This window comes from Sander vitreus, chromosome 2 (assembly GCF_031162955.1).
Source record: "Sander vitreus isolate 19-12246 chromosome 2, sanVit1, whole genome shotgun sequence".
NCBI lineage: Eukaryota > Metazoa > Chordata > Actinopteri > Perciformes > Percidae > Sander > Sander vitreus.
The window spans coordinates 3,413,109-3,433,215 of record NC_135856.1 but is presented as its reverse complement, the minus strand read 5'-3'; the positions used below and the strand labels follow the sequence as shown (position 1 = coordinate 3,433,215).

Sequence of the window (20,107 nt, the reverse complement as noted above, 5' to 3'; positions counted from 1 at the left end):
ACTGCAATAACTCTGAGGACATCCTGTTGAAGATCTCTGTTATAAACAAACACCTGCTGCCACCTGTGGATCAGTAAAATAGGGTGAAATGATTTGGCAGTCTAAAGGCAGCTACGCACCGGGCCGATAATCGGCCGTCGGACAGTGTGGCGAGGTCGGTGACTCGAGTCTGGTCGGTGTGTCCTGTGCCGTGGTCCGTCGGAGGAGCCGTCGGCCTTCATTTGGGCCGACCCGACATGCTCAGTCGGAGACAGGGCCGTCGGGACTCACCGGGAAATGGCGAGCGGGATGAGCGTGACTAAGCCTCTCAAAATCTGACGAAAATCTTCTAAACTGACCTTTGTTGATCTGAAATGAAGATTCAGCAGCTGCACGGCCTGTTTCTCACTTCAAATGTTTCCAGAAACACGTTTCGGTGAACTATTTTAGTATAATATGAGATGGTATTCTGAACGAGCCGCCAGTAACGGCCGGGTGAAAAATCAAAAATCCGGAAGCAGCAGCCAGACCCAGGTAACGCGTTCGTCCAATCAGCTGCCGGTTTTAATTTTTTGGGCGACAATACAGATTAGCGCCGCCTGCTGTTGTGGAGACGTATTAGGTCTCGTCTCTTCGGTTTTCTGAGGAACTTTTTTGACCAACTCAGGGAGACTGATCAGTCCGAATGTCTTTTCTGCCGACGGTCATCCGTCTGGTCGGTGTGTTACTGCCTTAAGAATCCTAAGATATAGGAATTAGAGCTGCAAAGACTAATAGATTAGTTGTCAGCTGTTAAATGAGTCGCCAACTATTTTAATTATCGATTAATCAGTTTGAGTTATTTTTTATATAAAAAGTAAAACTTTATTCCAGCTTGTTAAATGTGAATATTGTTCTAGTTTCTTCTCTCCTCTGTGACAGTAAACTGAACATCTTTGAGTTGTGGACAAAACAAGACATTTGAGGACGTCATCTCGGGCTTTTTGGGAAACTGATCCACATTTTTCACCATTTTCTGACATTTTATAGACACAACTAATCCATTCATCCAGAAAATAATTAAATCGACAATGAAAATAATCGTAAGTTGCAGCCTTATAAGGAGAAAACCATAACATAAAATACAGTATTAACTACCTTAGGTCAAAAACTCCCCAGGTGTTCTGAAAGTCCCATCACGGCCGACACTCCTGCTGCAGATGACTGGCGTTTACCTGCAGAAGCTGCACGCAGAGAGCCAAACTCTGCGTGATGTTTAATGATTTCCCTTGGTGTGGTGTTTGCCGTTAATAACGGGGTTTGGTGGTATGGTGTGTTCTGCAGGTGGAGGACTATGAAGAGGAGCCTCTGTTGCGGACGGGCTGTAAGGAATACTTCTGGCTGCTCTGTAAACTCATCGACAACATTCACGTTAAAGACGCCAGCCAGGTGGGAAACCGTGCTGATGATCACACTGATCTGTAGTCAGTTGACATTTTATTAGGGATCGACCAATACTGTTTTTTTTTCAAGGCCGATACCGATTATTAGCAGTTAATAACACCGATATTTGGAACTGATATTCATTTGCAGACAAAATGAAAAATTAAGATTTTGGAATGCTACAAACTCCAACATTTAATAATAATTATTTAACGAATTAGAAACTTTGAACATAATGCCCTGTAAGACACGTGTCAATTCATTAACGTCATCGGTTATCAGGCAAATAAAACGCTGATACAGGCAATCTGCAAACTGCCAAGAAAACGGCCACGATAATCGGTCTATCCCTACATGTTCTTGAACATTCTGTAGTATTGTTGCGATGTTTTTTCATTGAGCTGTTGCTAGTATTGGGTCTGTTTGAACTCACAGAAGGTCTCTCCCTCTCTGTCGCTGGCCGGCGCGATGCAGACCACCCTGCTGGACCTGGACGCTCTGGCCCGACACCTCGCCGACTGCATCAGGAGGTCAGACAGTCTAGTTCATATCCAGCGAGTTGTAACTGGGCGGATAGTTTGGTGTATTGAGCCTGCAGATTTTGCATCTTTTTTTTTTTGGTGAAAACTGGAATTTTATATTGGTGGCATTTTAATAAATGTCCAGGAACAGTTCATAAAACGTGACGGATAACCCGTCTTTTGCATCATGATTTAGTAGAAGTTTCTGTTACTCCATCTTAGGGCTGGGCGCCATGGAGAAAATCAAATATGACGATATTTGTTTGACCAAATACCTCAATTTCAATATTGTAGGGTTGAAAATTGGTGCTTCCACAAAATATTGACACAATGAGATTTGTGATAAATAATCATCAGTAATGTGGATATAATGACTGTGTGTGTGTAAAAGCAAATAACAGAACTGCGATAGCAGTCTAGAAAGTTCAGAACAGGACATCACTTTACCGTTATGCTGCCTGTAAAACCAGGGAAAGACACTTATGTCATATTACGATATCCAAAATCTAAGACGATATCTAGTCTCCTATCACAGTATCGATTTTATCTTGATGCATTGCCCAGCCCTACTCCAACGGTCGTAGAAGAAGGTTCCCAGGAAACTGGTCTGCAAGCTACACTCTGTGTCAGAAGTCCTCCGGGACGATGATCTGACTCAATTTGAGCTTTGCTACAGAGAATCCAGTCTGTTTCTGTGAGACATTGTCCCTCTGTTTGGGATCAATGCTGGAGACACTGGGACACACTCTGAATAAAGGCACCCTGTTGAGTTTTTCTTCTGAACAAACGCATACACATAAAGGCCGATGTATGCTTCTGCGTTAAATCGACGCCGTGGCTAAGGTACGTAGGTACGTGAAGACACGGACCCTACGCCGTAGCCTGACTACTATTTCAAAAAAATGTAAATGCACATTTCGGCAATGCACGTCGCCCGGCCGTGGCTTGGTAGCGTTTAAGTTCAAGTTCCACTTTATTTATCCTTAGAAAAGGAAATTTAGTGTGCAGCAGGATGTCTAAAACACAGGAAAAAAAGCACCACCAGACGTCGTCAACATTATAAACGCAACACAGGACACACAACAACACGTCAGTGGAGACACTCCTTCCCCCAAAACCAATGACAGAATCCAGTTGGACAGTACACAGGTAAATCTGACACAATGAACACGGACAGGAATAAATAAATAATCACATACTGTATAAACATGTCAAGAGATGTCAATCAAGTGAATTCCTGACAGGTTCCTAATAGCCACAGGAATAAAAGAGTCCCTGGCACATCTAGTTCTTAACACAGGTCGCCTAAAACGACGACCTGAGGGGAGCAGATTAAACTCCCCAAAGAGTGTTTGCAATTCCCCCCCCCGACTCATTTGCGGGTTCTCCTTCTCCATAAACAACATGAAATCAAGGAGGGTTAACCTTTCCTGCACCAGATTTCCCACCGTGGTCAGAAAGCACAGAGGAGACACTGCCGACCCCGCTGTTCTCTTCAAGAGATCGACGCGCACACAACACACACACAACACACACACAACACACACACACACACACACACACACACACACACACACACACACACACAGGTAAACTTCAGGCCACTTACGTTAGGCTACAGCGAACGCTGTGCGTGGAGCCTCCGCAGAAGCATAAATCAGCCATTAAGACCTGCGGTGAAGTGTAGAGCATGTTGTTCAGTGTGGACAACGACCCCCGCCCGTGACCTCCAGTGTTCCTCTCTCCCCCCCCCCCCCCCCACCCCCAGCCGGGAGATCCTTGACCAGCAGGACGGCGCGATCGAGGACGACGGGCTGACGGGCCTCCTGCGTCTCGCCACCAGCGTCCTCAAACACAAGCCTCCCTTCAAGTTCTCCCGCGAGGGGCAGGAGTTCCTGCGCGACGTCCACAACCTGCTCTTCCTCCTGCCCAGCCTGGCTGACCGCGCTCAGCCCAAATGCAAGTCCCACGCGGCCCGCGCCGCCGCCTACGACCTGCTGGTGGAGACGGTGAAGGGCTCTGTGGAGAACTACCGGCTGCTCCACAACTGGGTCATGTCGCAGCACATGCAAGGTGAGGACCACGGCTACTTGACTTTTTTTTTCTTTTTCTGATTCGTTACTACATTTGTAGAGCAGACCTTTCTCTGCGCCAAGAAAAGCGAAAGCTAACCGCACGCAAAAACCAATGAACCAGGTTTCTTTCTTCTTTCTTTTATGTCGGAAATATTGCCATTTAAAATACTTTTTTGCTTACTTTGATAGTTTTTTATTGACTAAGTAGAGCTGCAAAGATGAATCAACTAGTCGTCAACTATTACATTACGCATCAGCTATTTTGATAATCGATCAATCGGACCGAGTCATTATTTTATGGAAAAAAAAAAGGTAAAGATTCTCTGTTTCCAGCTCGTTAAATGTGAATATTGTTCTAGTTTCTTCTCTCCTCTGTGACAGTAAACTGAATATCTTTGAGTTGTGGACAAAACAAGACATTTGAGGACGTCATCTTGGGCTTTTTGGGAAACACCGATCTACATTTCTTTATATTTTTCTGACGTTTTATAGGCCAAACAACTAATCCATTAATCGAGAAAATAAGTTGGTTTCAGCCCCTAACAGACTTATTAAAAAGTTTTATGGAAGAACAGTCATTGCCTCTCTGAAGTGCCTCCGCTGCCGGCTGTTTTCTAGCCAAAGTATTTAATACTCAACAAACATACACATTACTCCACCGGGAGCATTTGGATTTCCTTAATCTATACTGAAGAGAGTTTGGGAAAGAATGCCGTAAATGTGTTATTGTAACACACAGTAGACCATACTGTCAGTCTTACATTCACGGCATATATTCAACATTCAACAATGCATTCAGAAACCCAAATACTGCATCCAAATGCTGATTGATATTACCGATAATTAATGCGGATATAACACCATAACTCCAGCTTATAACGTTGTTGTGGGTAACATGTTAGCACACATTTACAACGTACACACCCACATGACACACAGTCGCGTTCCCGTCCACCGAGTCCGATGTTCACTTGATTGTTAAAGTAGGAAACTGGTCTGCAAGCTACACTCTGTGTCAGAAGTCCTCCGGGACGATGATCTGACTCAATTTGAGCTTTGCTACAGAGAATCCAGTCCGTTTCCGGGAGACATTGTCCCTCTGGTGGGAATAATGCTGGAGACACTGGGACAGCATCAATGAAATGCACGATAAACGTGCTTCAAAACGACGACAACGAGCTAAAAGTTGTCTCATTAGAGCTGCAGAGTTGGTGATGTATCTCTGCCAGGCCCCCGGGCTTTGAAGCAAATTAAACACTGAGCGGCCAAACGGGGAAATCACATCTCCCGTCCCGTGTCTATCACGTGATGCCCTCTGGTCCAAAAAGACTTTTCCCTATTCACTTAAATGGCGAACGAGACGCCTGTAATCAGCAGATACATTCTCGAATGACTCGTTTCGATGTATAGGTACAAACTTAATGCTTAAGTGCCTTGTGTGCAACCACTGATCTGCTGTTTACCCAAAGCCTTTATGTCAAGGTGCTGGTATACACACACCCCTTGTCCTTTGTTTTCTATAAGGAAATGCCGCACGTTTAAATGATTAAATCCCCATTGAAGATAGCCAGAGCGCTAAACCGGAAGTAGCTGTCTCGGCCCGCAGAGGCCTCTAGTGCGCCTTGCTCCATGGGCCGCACGACGCAGAAGCAGCGCCGATCATCCTGGGAACTTTTGGCTCCATGATGGCTTCATGCGCAACTCTGATAGGAATGAACCGGCCTATGCCTCGAACCATGTATTCAGGCTTTATTATACATCCATGATCTGTGCAAACAAGGTCCTTCACGTGACCCTTTTTATGAGTTAATGTCAGAATTATTGATGGGTTTTACAGGGACATAACAACATTTAAAAACTTCCTTCTGATCTTCTTCCCTCAGCCTCTCACGCCCCGTACAAGTGGGACTACTGGCCCCACGACGATGTCCGGGCCGAGTGCCGCTTTGTGGGTCTGACTAACCTGGGAGCCACCTGTTACCTGGCCTCCACCATCCAGCAGCTCTACATGATCCCTGAGGCCCGCCAGGCGGTCTTCACCGCCAAGGTCTGTACCCTGCAAGACAAAAGAGGGCAGTGCACCCCCAGGAGAGCATCATTTCAACTCGAAACAGATTGTAGATTTTCATACGATGTATCGGTTTGTGTCCGTTTGTGCGTGTAGTATGCTGAGGATATCAAACACAAGACCACGCTGCTGGAACTGCAGAAGATGTTCACGTATCTCATGGTGAGTTTTACATTTATACCTCTAACTGTCGTCATAATCATGCTCTCCTTTAGATTGAAGAATAACACAAGTAAGTAAGTAAAAAAAAAAAAGCAAGCATTAATGTGATCATCATTTTGTAGATTTGTAACAGAGCAACCTGATGTCAAACGTTTGTACGTTCAAACAGTCAGGCCCCGTCCTCCATTTTTTTTGGGGCTTGCATTGCAGTGTAGGCAGTTGTAGCTAACGCAACAAAGAATGTTCTGCCATTGAATGAGGCTTTCACCATCTCAAGGGACATGCACGCGCATTTGCATCTGTAGAACAGCCAATAGGAACGCCCTCTTTCTGAAATGTGTGATTGGCAGACGTCTCCCGTCACGGTCTAGACTTTCTGAAGCCTGAAAACGGAGCCAAGAGAAGATGCAGAAGTGTAGTTTTCTCTCAGACCACTTGAATTACAATGACGCAATAACAAACTGCCTACCCCAGCTTTAAATAAAAAAAAGAGTTAATAATTTAAAGTCTAGTACCTTTTTGTAGTTGTGAGAAACGCACATTTGTAGTGTGTGACAGACACTCTGCAGACAGTCTGGTGTTTGAGACATGATATACACTTGCCTTTCCTCCCCCTCTGTGTGTTCAGGAGAGCGAGAGGAAAGCGTACAACCCCCGGCCGTTCTGTAAAACCTACACGATGGACAAACAGCCTCTGAACACCGGGGAGCAGAAGGACATGACTGAGTTCTTCACCGACCTCATCACCAAGATAGAGGAGATGTCCCAGGAGCTGGTACGCACACACGTTTGTTTCACTATCTTTGTGGGGACCCGTCATTGACATAATGCATTCCCTAGCCCCTTACCCTAACCTTAACCATCCCAACTAAATGCCTAACCTTAACCCTTACCCTCACCCTAACCAGAACCTCATTCTAACCCTAATCCTAAAACCAAGTTTTAATCCTTAAACAGACCTTTAACCTTGTGGGGTCCAGCTTTTTGGGCCCCGCAAGGCTGTGCAGACCCCACAAGTATACTGTATTCCCCGGTTTTTGGACCCCACGAATATATGTGTGTATACGGGTTGAAATCGACCGGGATTCTACTTTAAGGGACTTAAATGCTTCAGATTTAAGGAATGAAAGCACTTTTTCAAATGAGACGTACACACATGAGGAACATTACAAAAACTGACAAATGGGAGAAATTGCAGATTTATGTTTACGTATTTAACAGCATAAATAATAATTTAAGTGAAATTTTGGATAAAAATGATACTAATGAATGTGTCTTATTTCTTCTCACAGAAAAACACGGTGAAGACTTTGTTTGGAGGCGTCATCACCAACAACGTGGTCTCTCTGGTGAGTTTGAGGACATACATTTGATTTCTTAATAAGGAACATAGAAGATGTTTCCCCAAAATGTTGATCTTGAATATTCTGAGGACGATAAAGCTCCAAGCACATCTCCTTAGCTTTGATTTGATTTTTATCTTTGTTTGGTTTTTTTTTCTTCATTTCCCCTTTAAAGTATTTCTGACACATTTAATTGTTTTTAAATAAAGTACAATTCTATTTCTTTTATTATGTTTTAATCACTGATAATAAAGAATATTGCCGGTGCTCTTATGTTGATTTATAGGGTTGTTGGTTTAAGAACTTAATAATAAATCATATCAGATTTCATTGTATACTATACATGAAGTACATTATTCGTGTCTTCAGAAAGCATTTTTCAAAATTAGTTTAATCCATGCTATATTTTTGGGGGGAAAGTCGTAATATTTGAAGAAGAAAGTCAGAATATATTGAGAGAAAAAAGTTTAAATATTTTGAGAAAAAAAAATCAAAATATTTTGAGAAAAAAAGTAAATATTTTAAGAAAAATAATTCAAAATATTTTGAGGAAAAAATGAAAATATTTTAAGAAAAAAAAATCAAAATATTTTGAGGAAAAAATGTAAATATTTTAAGAAAAATAATTCAAAATATTTTGAGGAAAAAATGTAAATATTTTAAGAAAAATAATTCAAAATATTTTGAGAAACAAATGTAAATATTTTAAGAAAAATAATTCAAAATATTTTAGAGAAAATAATTCAAAATATTTTGAGAAAAAAAGTAAATATTTTAAGAAAAAATTCAAAATATTTTGAAAAAAAGTATATTTTTAAGAAAAATAATTCAAAATATTTTGAGGCAAAAAATGTAAATATTTTAAGAAAAATAATTCAAAATATTTTGAGGAAAAAAATGTAAATATTTTAAGAAATAATTAAAAATATTTTGAAGAAAAAATGAAAATATTTTAAGAAAAATAATTCAAAATATTCTGAGGAAAAAATGTAAATATTTTAAGAAAAATAATTCAAAATATTTTAAGAAAAATAATTCAAAATATTTTAAGAAAAATAATTCAAAATATTTTGAGGCAAAAATGTAAATATTTTAAGAAAAATAATTCAAAATATTTTGAGGCAAAAATGTAAATATTTTAAGAAAAATAATTCAAAATATTCTGAGGAAAAAATGTAAATATTTTAAGAAAAATAATTAAAAATATTTTGAGGCAAAAATGTAAATATTTTAAGAAAAATAATTCAAAATATTTTGAGGAAAAAAATTCAAAATATTTTGAGAAAAACAAACAAAGTCAAACAGGAGACTAGAAGTCAATGTTCACTTTCTACAAATGAACCAACTTTTACGGACCTTAGTCTGTGACGTCACGTTAGTTTAATTGAAGAGTTACGAAGCGGACCTCGTATTTTAACAGTCCGAGTGACGCTTTGTGCTGTCTGTCCTGCAGGACTGTGACCACGTCAGTCAGACTGCAGAGGAGTTCTACACCGTCAGATGTCAAGTGGCAGACATGAAGAACATCTACGTGAGTACACAAAACACATGTTACTACAATTACTCAAGTACCGTACTTAGGTACACATTTGTGGTACTCTACTTGAGTAATTCCATTTTTTATAGCTGGCTAGTTCATACTTGTACTCCAGTACATCTCAGAGGTAAACATTGTACTTTATACTCCACTACATTTGTCTGACAGCTTTAGTTTTCAAATGACACACAGATTTACACACCCACTTGACACAAAGCAACGTTATAATTCATTTGGAGTCGCGTTCCCGTCCACCGAGTCCGATGGTCACTTGATTGTTAAAGTAGGAAACTGGTCTGCAAGCTACACTCTGTGTCAGAAGTCCTCCGGGACGATGATCTGACTCAATTTGAGCTTTGCTAAAGAGAATCCAGTCTGTTTCTGTGAGACATTGTCCCTCTGTTGGGATCAATGCTGGAGACACTGGGACAGCATCACGGAAATACACACAACCGTGCTTCAAAACTGAGGCAGATTCAAGTTTTTCATCCGCTTCCTGTCCAGTGAAAACCACGTATCTCCAGATGTGTTGATGTCGAAGTTAAAAAGCCTCTCGGATCAGCTGGAAAATGCATCGTCACAAAGCTGAAGACAGGGCTGTTTTTCTGACACCGTGAACAGTTTTAAAAGTTTTTAGAGATACGTGGTTCTGTGGCCGGGTTGGCTCAGTGGGTAGAGCAGGCGCACATGTACTGAGAGGTTTATGCCTCGACGCAGAGGTCCAGGGTTTGAATCCCACCTGTGACGATTTCCTGCATGTCTCCCCCCCCCCCTCCCCTTTCTCACCTAGATGTCCTGTCAAAAATTAAAGACGGAAAAGCCCAAAAAAATTATCTTTAAAAAACGAGATACGTGGTTCTCACAGGACAGCAACGCTACAAACATGTTGATCTTATAGACCATGATGCATTTCTGTCAATTAAACTACCCAACAGTATATAAAGGAGCACAACCATAAACATTTACAGCAGGAAAATGCAACATACACACAAATGCAGCAGGAATATTAATCCAGAAACATCAGATAGGAGAAGGAAAGACACTGACACTGGGAACATCTTTCTGCCGTTGTTGTTGTTGTCTTTATCCAGGAATCTCTGGACGAGGTGACGATCAAAGACACTCTGGAGGGCGACAACATGTACACCTGCTCCCAGTGTGGCAAGAAGGTCCGCGCAGAGAAAAGGTCTGTGGATCCGTTTAGTTAAAGCAGCACGCTAAAGAAAACTCTAAAGCCCAGTTCAGACCAAAGATGCAACAAGACCAGTTGATACTTGCAACTACCTTTTCCCCTGTTGCCATGGGAATGTTATGAAGTGACGTAATTACGCGACGTGAACGTCACCGAGAAGCTGCGAACACCGCGATGAAGCCACGATGAAACCGCAGTCTTTGCAAGTTCCCGCCATTTCATCGCATAACATCGCATAAACATCCCGCATATTCCATCGCATTTTTTAAGAAAACGTGACGCATAATCAAGGAGCTGGGAGGAGGCCTCGAGGGAGACCCAGGACTAGGTGGAGGGACGTCCAGCTGGGAGGAGGCCTCGGGGAAGACCCAGGACTAGGTGGAGGGACGTCCAGCTGGGAGGAGGCCTCGAGGGAGACCCAGGACTAGGTGGAGGGACGTCCAGCTGGGAGGAGGCCTCGGGGAAGACCCAGGACTAGGTGGAGGGACGTCCAGCTGGGAGGAGGCCTCGGGGAAGACCCAGGACTAGGTGGAGGGACGTCCAGCTGGGAGGAGGCCTCGGGGAAGACCCAGGACTAGGTGGAGGGACGTCCAGCTGGGAGGAGGCCTCGGGGGAGACCCAGGACTAGGTGGAGGGATTATATCTCCAACCTGGCCTGGGAACGCCTCGGGATCCCCCAGTCGGAGCTGGTTAATGTGGCCCGGGAAAGGGAAGTTTGGGGTCCCCTGCTGGAGCTGCTACCCCCGCGACCCGACCCCGGATAAGCGGATGAAGATGGATGGATGGATGGATAATCAAGGAGTTTAGCCCAAAACAATCACAAAAAAACTCCCCATTCTTCTGGAAGGACTGTCTAGTTTACACCAATGTGACGAGACAAGACGGTGCATCATCTCCATAGCAGCGACTCTCTGTACTCTTGTTCTAACATCCGACCTTTTAGGCTTAGCTTTTTATAGCTGGACATATCATTTCTTGCCTGTGTAAATAAATATGATTGAGAGATAGTGGTAGTGAGATGAAACGGAGAAAATGTCTCTAGCTCGCTCCACCACATACCGTGCTCGTGACGCCGCCCAAATCCCTGCCCGTTTGTTACCCTAACAATCAAAGGGATTATGGATCATTTTATTTCTTATTCTTATATTTTATAAAAAGACAACACACATTAATCAACATTTCTGTAAATGTGCCAGTGTTAGCCAGCCGGCTAATTTTCAACTGTAGTCCTTTTGGCCAGATTAATTTAGACCAGAGCAGCAGGAAGCAGACATTAGTACAGGTTAATCTATACAGACAGAAGTCAACAAGACACCACACAGACAGACAGAGCAACAAATAAGCTTTCTCAGTATAAGCCATGCAGAGCTACAGGAAGCAGCAAGACATTAGCACAGTTCCACATCAACAGTATCCCTCTTTAGTATAAGAAGCCATGCAAACATCAAAACACAGCCAAGCAACACAGACCCGAGCCATCTTCTTGCACCGTTCAACCATGCAAAGCAGTAACAAGCAGTAATAAAAAGATGAAATGGGCTACATCACTCATGAGGGAGGCGTTAATACGGCACAGGTTAATAAGATGGTAAAATAGTTCAAATACAAGTTAATCTTTCATACATACCCAAGGAATTTCTATAGTTTGTAGCTGACTTGACCAGCTGTCTCTCTGTTGGCTGTTGGGACAGGAGAACGTCCCTTACGTCCTAAAACCAGCCTCTGGAGACTCGACCAGCTGAGTCGCACCATCAGCTGGTTTGAGCCGAGCTGAGACGGGCCGGTTCAGACCGCTGCAACTTTTCCCTGCAACGTTCTACAACCGTTTTTGTCTCGTCGCGAATCTTGGGTCTGAACTGGGCTTTAAAACCTCTTGTAGAAATATAGCACTATTGCGTGAATCCTTTAATTGATCTCACACCCTGTTCTGTCTCTCCTCCCACAGGGCGTGTTTCAAAAAGCTGCCACGGATCCTGAGTTTCAACACAATGAGGTACACCTTCAACATGGTGACGATGATGAAGGAGAAGGTGAACACCCACTTCTCCTTCCCGCTGCGCCTGGACATGACGCCCTACACCGAGGACTTCCTCATGGGCAAAGGGGAGCGCAAAGAGGGTCCGTCCAGACGCCACAAAACACTACAAACGACAACAAATTCCTTTCAAGTTCCTGAAAGTCTGTGTTTTACGTCACGAGAGAACATACACGGTGTATATATACTGTAATGTTTGTGCTGCAGGCTTTCGGGAAGAGGGCGAGGCAAAAGTCACGGAGAGCTACGAGTATGACCTCATCGGCGTCACGGTGCACACGGGCACAGCAGACGGCGGCCATTACTACAGCTTCATCAGAGACATCGTCAACCCACATGCCTACAAGAACAACAAGTGGTGAGCGCATGAAGCATGCTAACCTCTTCCACGCCATCCCTCCCATACTGGAGACCCCTTCTTATTTTTTAGAGGGGTGACAGAGCATCTTTAGGGTGAGATTAGCAGGTCAACAGTCCTGTTCTGTAGGGATAGACCGATTATTGGCCCTGGCCGAAAAAACAGCATCTGTCGATCCCTACTGTTCTTGTAACTGCTTAGAAACCCCGTTATTGTCCAGATACCTAGGAAAGCGTTACATCCTCTGAATGCCCCAGGTCTATAGTATATCGGATATTCCGATATATCGGCCGATATATATATATATAAAATCCAGAAACGCGTAACGGATTTCCCTAACATTAGTTATTTGTAGATATTTGAGTCCTCACTAAAATAATATGTTAACGCAGTTTAAAAATAATCTCCCACCTTTCCTGTCTATCCACTGTCACTCTGAAATAAAGGGAAAAAGCCCCCAAAATATAATCTTAAAAAAAAAAAACACGTCTGTCTGTCTGTTGTGTTTTCATGCCTCAAGGAACTGCCACCCAAATGTCGTTACATTGTTGTCTGACCCCTCAATATAATGACAACGACGCTACTTTGGCTTTGCAGGTACCTGTTCAACGATGCCGAGGTGAAGCCCTTCGACTCGGCCCAGCTGGCCTCCGAGTGCTTCGGGGGAGAAATGACGGTACGAGCTGCAGTCAGAAGGAAAATTAAAAAAAAATCTGTCGCTTTTGGATTTCGCTGACATTAGTTTCTTCTTTCAGACTAAAACCTACGACTCCGTCACGGACAAGTTCATGGATTTCTCTTTTGAGAAGGTAAAGATATATATATTTTTTTATATAAATCCCATTCTGTTTTTCATCACCACGCGTGTGAACCAGAAGGTAACGGTGAAGTGTTGATTGAACTTGCAGACACACAGTGCCTACATGCTCTTCTACAAGAGGGTGGAGCTGGAGGAGGAGAACGGGAAGGACTTTAGTTTTGACGTCTCTCCTGATCTGCTGGAGGTACTTTTTAAAGTTTGAGTTATGTAAAGTACTTTTATATTTACGTTTTTAAATGTTACTTTAACATGCCTGTGTTTCTTTCAGTGGATTTGGCACGACAACATGCAGTTTCTCCAGGATAAAAATATATTTGAACACACTTACTTTGGGTAAGTATCAAACCTTAGAAAACGTTTGTTTTGACAGGATGAACTAATGACTTCTCACCCGTCGGATTACTTGCATTTAAAGGGTAACTACTGTTTTTTTTTTTTTTTTTTCCCCAACTTTTCCAATAAGAGCCTTATAGATAAAGACATACCAGTAAGTGTCACGTCTCTCTTGGAGAAAAGACCACGGAACACGTTCAAATAAAATACAATGATGTGTAGCATAGGCATGAGCTATGAGATAAACCGTTTCGGGCCCAAGACTGACCCCTGTGGAACGCCACAGGAAATACTAAGGCTCACTGACTGGTGATTACCCATTTGAACAAACTGACTCCTGTTTTCAATATAGTTTTTTTAAATCCAGTTACTGGCCACACCTCTGATGCCATACCTTTCCATTTTTTTTAACAGGATTTCATGATCAAATCAAATCCAATGTGTACCATAGGCATGACTGGTTATAAATCACATGACCATAGTCCAAAACTAGTTTTTTTCAACTCCATTTTCCTATATTTTTGTGTCTAAGTGACTGGTGGGAACAACAATCTTTGACATCGGTCCAGTATTAAGCGAGATCGCTGCAGTCAGCAGCAGCGGAACAAGCTACAATGTGAGTTAATAGGGAAATTACCCAGCTTGTATTTACCTTCACAAAAGTGCTTGTTAAGACAGACTGAGATTATTATTCTAAGTGTCTGACAACATTATGGAAAGGATTTCTAAGAAGCTCAACCTTTATGTTAAAGAGTAGGATCCTTTTTTAAACATAAAAAACGTCCACGAAATTGCGTTTGCTAAACCCACCAGACTCCATGTAAATAAACATAATTTTAGCATGGTATAATACACTTCATTCAAAGTCGACAGAAACTAAATAAAACGATGAAAAGCCGTTTTGGGTCGTCTTTCCACTTTTCCAACCATCACAACTCTAGTTTTGGTTGAAATAAACACAGAGTTTACACATTTACATGTGAAAACATGTTGGCTCTATACATGCTAAAAGTAATGCTTTTTTAAATGGAGTCTGGTGGGTTTAGCGCTAGCGACATCAGAAACAGAAAACAGCGTTAAACAGAAAGGTCTCAAAGAGCTTTTAAAGGTCTATCTCTGAAGGGATCCTTTCCATGATGTTAACAGACACTTAGAATATTAATCTGAGTCTGTCAGCAACAAAACCAGCACTTTTGTGAAGGTAAATACAAGCTGGACAATTGCCCTGTTAACAGACATTGTAGCTTGTTTCACCGCTGCCGACTGCAGCGATCTCACTTAATACTGGACCGATGTCAGAGATTGTTGTTCCCATCAGTCACTTGGACACAAAAACATAGGAAAATAGGGTCAAGTTTGAAAAATAACGGTGGTTACCCTTTGAGTCCCTTAATTAAAGGGATATTGACGTTTTTATGTCCAACTCTCGCTATTATTTTTTCCCAGTTTTATGTGGCAGCTCTGCAGCAGCATTCCCAGCACTCTACCAGATCCTAAAGCCGTCTCCCTCATGACCGCTAAGGTGAGGAAGCATTTTATTTTGTCTTTAATGGCAGTTTTTACAGTAAAAGAAGGTTGCAGGATTTTATTTTAACAATTAAACATGTTTATGATAATTAAGAAATACTCAAATGTTTCTTCTTTGACACTAAATCAGTGTTTTTCCAAATGCAACCATACAACCCCATAACATAACACAACACAACATTTACTGATCGATCAAGTTACTATTATAATTTATGTATGTAACACCTTTTAATTAAGCTACAAAGACTAAATGTTAATTTCTTTACTGTAAATGTTATTTCCTTTGCAGCTCAGCACATCCTTTGTCCTCGAGACTTTCATTCACTCCAAGGAGAAGGTAAAGCACACTCACCTTAGTGTCGGGACATTTGATTTTGAACTGCTGGAAGACAAGACTGATGTGTTTCCCTCCTGCTCTGTCCCCTCCAGCCCACCATGCTGCAGTGGATCGAGCTCCTCACCAAACAGTTCAACAACAGCCAGGCCGCCTGCGAGGTTTGATCACAGCTTTTACAATAGGGATGCCTATCGCCACTGATTTCTTTTAGCAGACATTCTTCATAGGGAAACCAAAACCAAAAAAGTATAGAATGAAATATTACACTGACTCACTTACCGTTTTAATGTTTGCAGATGTTTGATATCAGGACGATGACAGAACTGACAAGTTGAACGTTGTCCAATTAGAACGGACCCACCGTGGTGACATTTTTTGGTGGAGCTGTTCGTTAACAGTATGTGGCGTTAAACTGGACGGGTCCAATAACCTCTGAATAGTTCTACTTGTTGTTAAACTGCAACGTGAACGGCAGCCAACGTTGGGGTGCATTATGTCGGCAGGATCATTTAAAAGGCCACCGCGACTACGTTGTGCGTCTGCTCTATTTCTGATACCGTGGCGGCAGAAATGTTGCCATGGCGGGCCGCCACTACAAAATCAACATAGAGGAAACACTGTCTACAGCCTCTACAGTCAGTGAGTGTTTAGTGACATTAATTCAGATAACTCAAGGTCAGAGGTCAAGGGATGCCTTTTAAAATGGCCGTGCCAGTTTATCCCCCAAAATGTAGTTTTTCCTTCGTAACAAGATACCACGACAGAGTTGGTACCAATGGACTCCTTACTGTATACTCCCACCTACACACACATTTCCCTGATCACACCTTTACTTGTTTAGTCATAAGCGGGCCTCTGTGATGACGAAGATGACAACTTTTATTAGTTGCTATGTCATTATTACGGCATTGATTACTTGTTGTATATTTTTTACGTCATTTTGTTTGAACAAGGTGTTAACAAAGCACTTAGAAATGAAGCTGTGTTAAACAGGAAATACAAGCTTCCCTTGATCAGTTCACTCTTCCCTGTATTGTTCTTTCTGTGTGCTTTGAATCACAAGCTTGTTGTCTTTGTCATAAATGGCTGAATCCACAGCCTAACATCTTCTAGTTTCATATGATGCAGAATAAACTATCCCCAGCCCTATTTAATAACTGGTTGTTGTTGTTGTTTCGGTACGCTTCATATTTAGTGTATGGGTTTTTTTAATGTCCCTTTCCCTCTGTTTCAGTGGTTTTTGGATCGGATGGCTGATGACAACTGGTGGCCGATGCAGATCCTCATAAAGTGCCCCAATCAGATAGTCAGACAAGTGAGTTATTTATCTAATATAACGTCATTGTTACCTAATACTAGTGATGTCAAACGATTAAAATATTTAATCACGGTTAATCGCGTTAATGTCGCAATTAATCGCACGTTTTTATCTATTCTAAATGTCCCTAGATTTCTTTTTGTCCGATTGCTTTTTTTTCTCATTTGAATGCTCTTATCAACATGGAAAAGTGGGTCGGCTTGCTTTGTGCAAATGTTTTGTTATTGAAAACAACATTGGCATACTGTAGAGTTCAGTTTCACACTAACATTTAGTTTCACACTAACATTTACACTTGGAGCAGTCATTCACACTTGGCGCAAATAATCTCTCACACAATGTAACGGCTTTGACGAGGGGGCGGAGAATTGGCATCAGCTGTGTGCTTGGCCATCGGCTGTGTGCTTGGCCATCAGCTGTGTGCTTGGCCATCAGCCGTGTGCTTGGCCATCAGCCGTGTGCTCGGCCATCAGCCGTGTGCTTGGCCATCAAGTGGTATTTCAGACTGGACGTGCTGCGATGATAGCTCAGTTCACAACGACAAAAAACACAGATCACCTTGGTCTTGTTAATGGAACCATTTAGCAACTTTTTAAAAGTAAACTTTCCATTCAGAATCTTATCGGCATCCATTTCGGTGTCTCGCGCTCGCCATCCACTCAAAACGTAACGTTAGCCTACTACTCTTTGGTCGGCTCGCAAGCCCAAACAAGTGTGTGCTGCGTGCCTGTTGTTTGTTTCCGGTCTAGCTAGATCCGGTGTGGTGTTGTAGTTTTTCTAACGCTACTAGTTGTTGCAACAGCATGTGAAAAAAACTCCAAAGTTTGCTAGGCCAAAAAGAACGTTAATCTCGCGGAAAAAAAAAGTACGCCGTTAAAATGGGTTTGCGTTAACGCCGTTAATAACGCGTTTGACAGCACTATCTAATACGTTTATCGTACGTACGTATCATACGTTTTACGCTATTCCCTCTCAAATTAGTTCATTTGAATCATGTTGAGCATAGTTGGAAAAAGTATTCAGATCCTTTACTGCAGTAAAAGTACTCAGTACTATTAGTAACTAATACCACACTGTGAAAATACTCCACTACAAGTAAAAGTGCCGCATTCAAAACCTTAGTGAAGTGAAAGTATGTATGTTGCAATAAAGTGTCACCTGTCAGTGTTTTCCTATTAGGGCTGCCCGACGTTGTTAGATATCTTGATTACGATATTACGTGCGATAAATAAACAAGATATTAAAGTGGACTCAGTTCTGCTGCTTTCAGTCTTCTGCTGAAATACAACAAACTGCTTGTTGAATTTAAAAGAAATGAATGGAAATCATTTCCAACGTTGTTTTGTTGAACACATTGAACCTTGACTTGAGTATAAAAGGCACCAGTAAGTGACAGTTACTGTAGTTTTCTACTGAGCTTTTCTTTCAACTAACACAAAAATCTTTTGAGTGTCTTTCGCGATATGTCGCAGTCTTTTGCGATGCATTTGTTGCGCCAGTTGATATCGAGATGATTTAAAAAAATCAGTGTTGTGCAGCTCTAGTGCAGACCGCACTCTTAATTTACAAAGACCCAACAATTCCCCCCCAAGAGCAAGCATGTAGTTGCGAAAGCGTAACAACTTCCTTTTAACAGGCAGAAACCTGGGACAGAACCTGGCTCTTGGTTGGCGGACCTCTGCCGCAGCCGGATCTGTTTTCCTTCCTCTAACCCAGGGGTGTCAGACTCAGTTTCACTAAAGGCCACACATGGAAAATGAAAATCATAAAGGGCCAGACATGTTTAGTTTATTTACTGGAAAAAGTGACATATTTTTGACTGTATTGTTGCATGTCTCATATAGCTTTGGTCCACATGAACAACAACCTGTTTTACAGGCCTGAATATGCAAACTCACCGGTTGTGTGAAAATCTCTGGGTCTCAAAGTCGGCAAATCTGCCAAATTAGTCCCATAACTACAGTTTGAAAACAGTTTCTCGTCTTTTTGGTTTGGCGCACATCTGGCAGGCCAAAATGTATTGTGAACATAAATTGATATGTGGGCCGGATCAATAGTTGCGAGGGGCTGGATTTGGCCCGCGGGCCTTGAGTTTGACACCTGTGCTCTAACCTGTTCCTAGTTTGTCTCTCTCCCCCCTTCCACGCATATCTAATGACTAAAGTGATTAATGTTCCTTCTTCATACTGTATCTTCTGCTTCTGTCCGGCCAGATGTTCCAGAGGTTGTGTATTCATGTCATCCAGAGGCTGCGTCCGGTCCACGCTCACCTCTACCTGCAGCCCGGCATGGAGGACGGGTATGTCACACCTGATTGGTCGGATTTGCACCTCTGACCGTTCAACGTTTTGCTCTCGTTTTATTATATTATAATTTACAATTGTTTGGAACAACAAAAGTAGCCCGTCTGATTTATTTATTTTTATGTATTATTTTTTTTTATTATATTAAAGGTTTTCCCGGACAAACAGAAAAGTACAAAGACATAACAACATAACTACAAATAAGTGACAGGACAAACTACAGTGTTTACATAATTTCATGCCTGTGTTTCCGTCTCAAACGAGAGAATGGAGGTGTTTTGACATCAACACGTACTGTACACGCACACATTGTTCCAACGCAGATATATTCTTCTTTCTAAGTAGAATATTCTTAAACGGAAAGGGATATGATGGAACCAAGACCTGGGGTACTAGGTCCAGCAGCGACATTTTTATGATTACGAAGGAAGGAAGGTGGGTTGTGAGTCAAGGAATGACCTTATTGTTGCTCGTAATCCATTTCCATCCCCATCTGGATATAACGATAAAGAAGCTGCTTTTTCCATACTTATGAGGTTCAGGTACTCCTCAACCCGTCGGATTTAATGACTAAATGTAACTGTGCCATTGGAGGAATGCAGCACAAAGAGACAGTGTTGTGTCTGTGGAATCAGGTGGCGACAGAGATCAAAACAGGAGCCGCGTGTCACTCAGTGTCTCTGTCACTCTGGGCTCTGAGAAAGATCTGAGGCTCCACACACACACACACACACACACACACACACACACACACACACACACACACACAATAACACA

The 20,107-nt window shown here is 42.2% G+C and overlaps 1 protein-coding gene across 5 annotated transcripts in view; it reads left to right on the top strand.

Moving 5' to 3' along the window:
• The window catches only part of usp34 (ubiquitin specific peptidase 34), a 103,783-nt gene that overhangs the window by 62,902 nt on the left and 20,774 nt on the right, over positions 1-20,107 (top strand). For 2 of the 5 annotated variants that reach the window (XM_078273286.1, XM_078273271.1), the window contains 20 exons: positions 1,303-1,407; positions 1,876-1,931; positions 3,691-3,995; positions 5,881-6,044; positions 6,162-6,227; positions 6,856-7,002; positions 7,520-7,576; positions 9,024-9,101; positions 10,199-10,293; positions 12,245-12,417; positions 12,542-12,692; positions 13,290-13,368; positions 13,448-13,501; positions 13,601-13,696; positions 13,781-13,845; positions 15,292-15,367; positions 15,662-15,709; positions 15,802-15,867; positions 16,944-17,024; positions 19,241-19,326. In XM_078273286.1, the coding sequence (XP_078129412.1) occupies positions 1,303-1,407; positions 1,876-1,931; positions 3,691-3,995; positions 5,881-6,044; positions 6,162-6,227; positions 6,856-7,002; positions 7,520-7,576; positions 9,024-9,101; positions 10,199-10,293; positions 12,245-12,417; positions 12,542-12,692; positions 13,290-13,368; positions 13,448-13,501; positions 13,601-13,696; positions 13,781-13,845; positions 15,292-15,367; positions 15,662-15,709; positions 15,802-15,867; positions 16,944-17,024; positions 19,241-19,326 (2,048 nt within the window). Of the gene's footprint in view, positions 1-1,302; positions 1,408-1,836; positions 1,932-3,690; positions 3,996-5,880; positions 6,045-6,161; positions 6,228-6,855; positions 7,003-7,519; positions 7,577-9,023; positions 9,102-10,198; positions 10,294-12,244; positions 12,418-12,541; positions 12,693-13,289; positions 13,369-13,447; positions 13,502-13,600; positions 13,697-13,780; positions 13,846-15,291; positions 15,368-15,661; positions 15,710-15,801; positions 15,868-16,943; positions 17,025-19,240; positions 19,327-20,107 lie in introns of all 5 variants that reach the window. The other 3 variants (XM_078273278.1, XM_078273255.1, XM_078273262.1) reach the window with 2 other exon arrangements.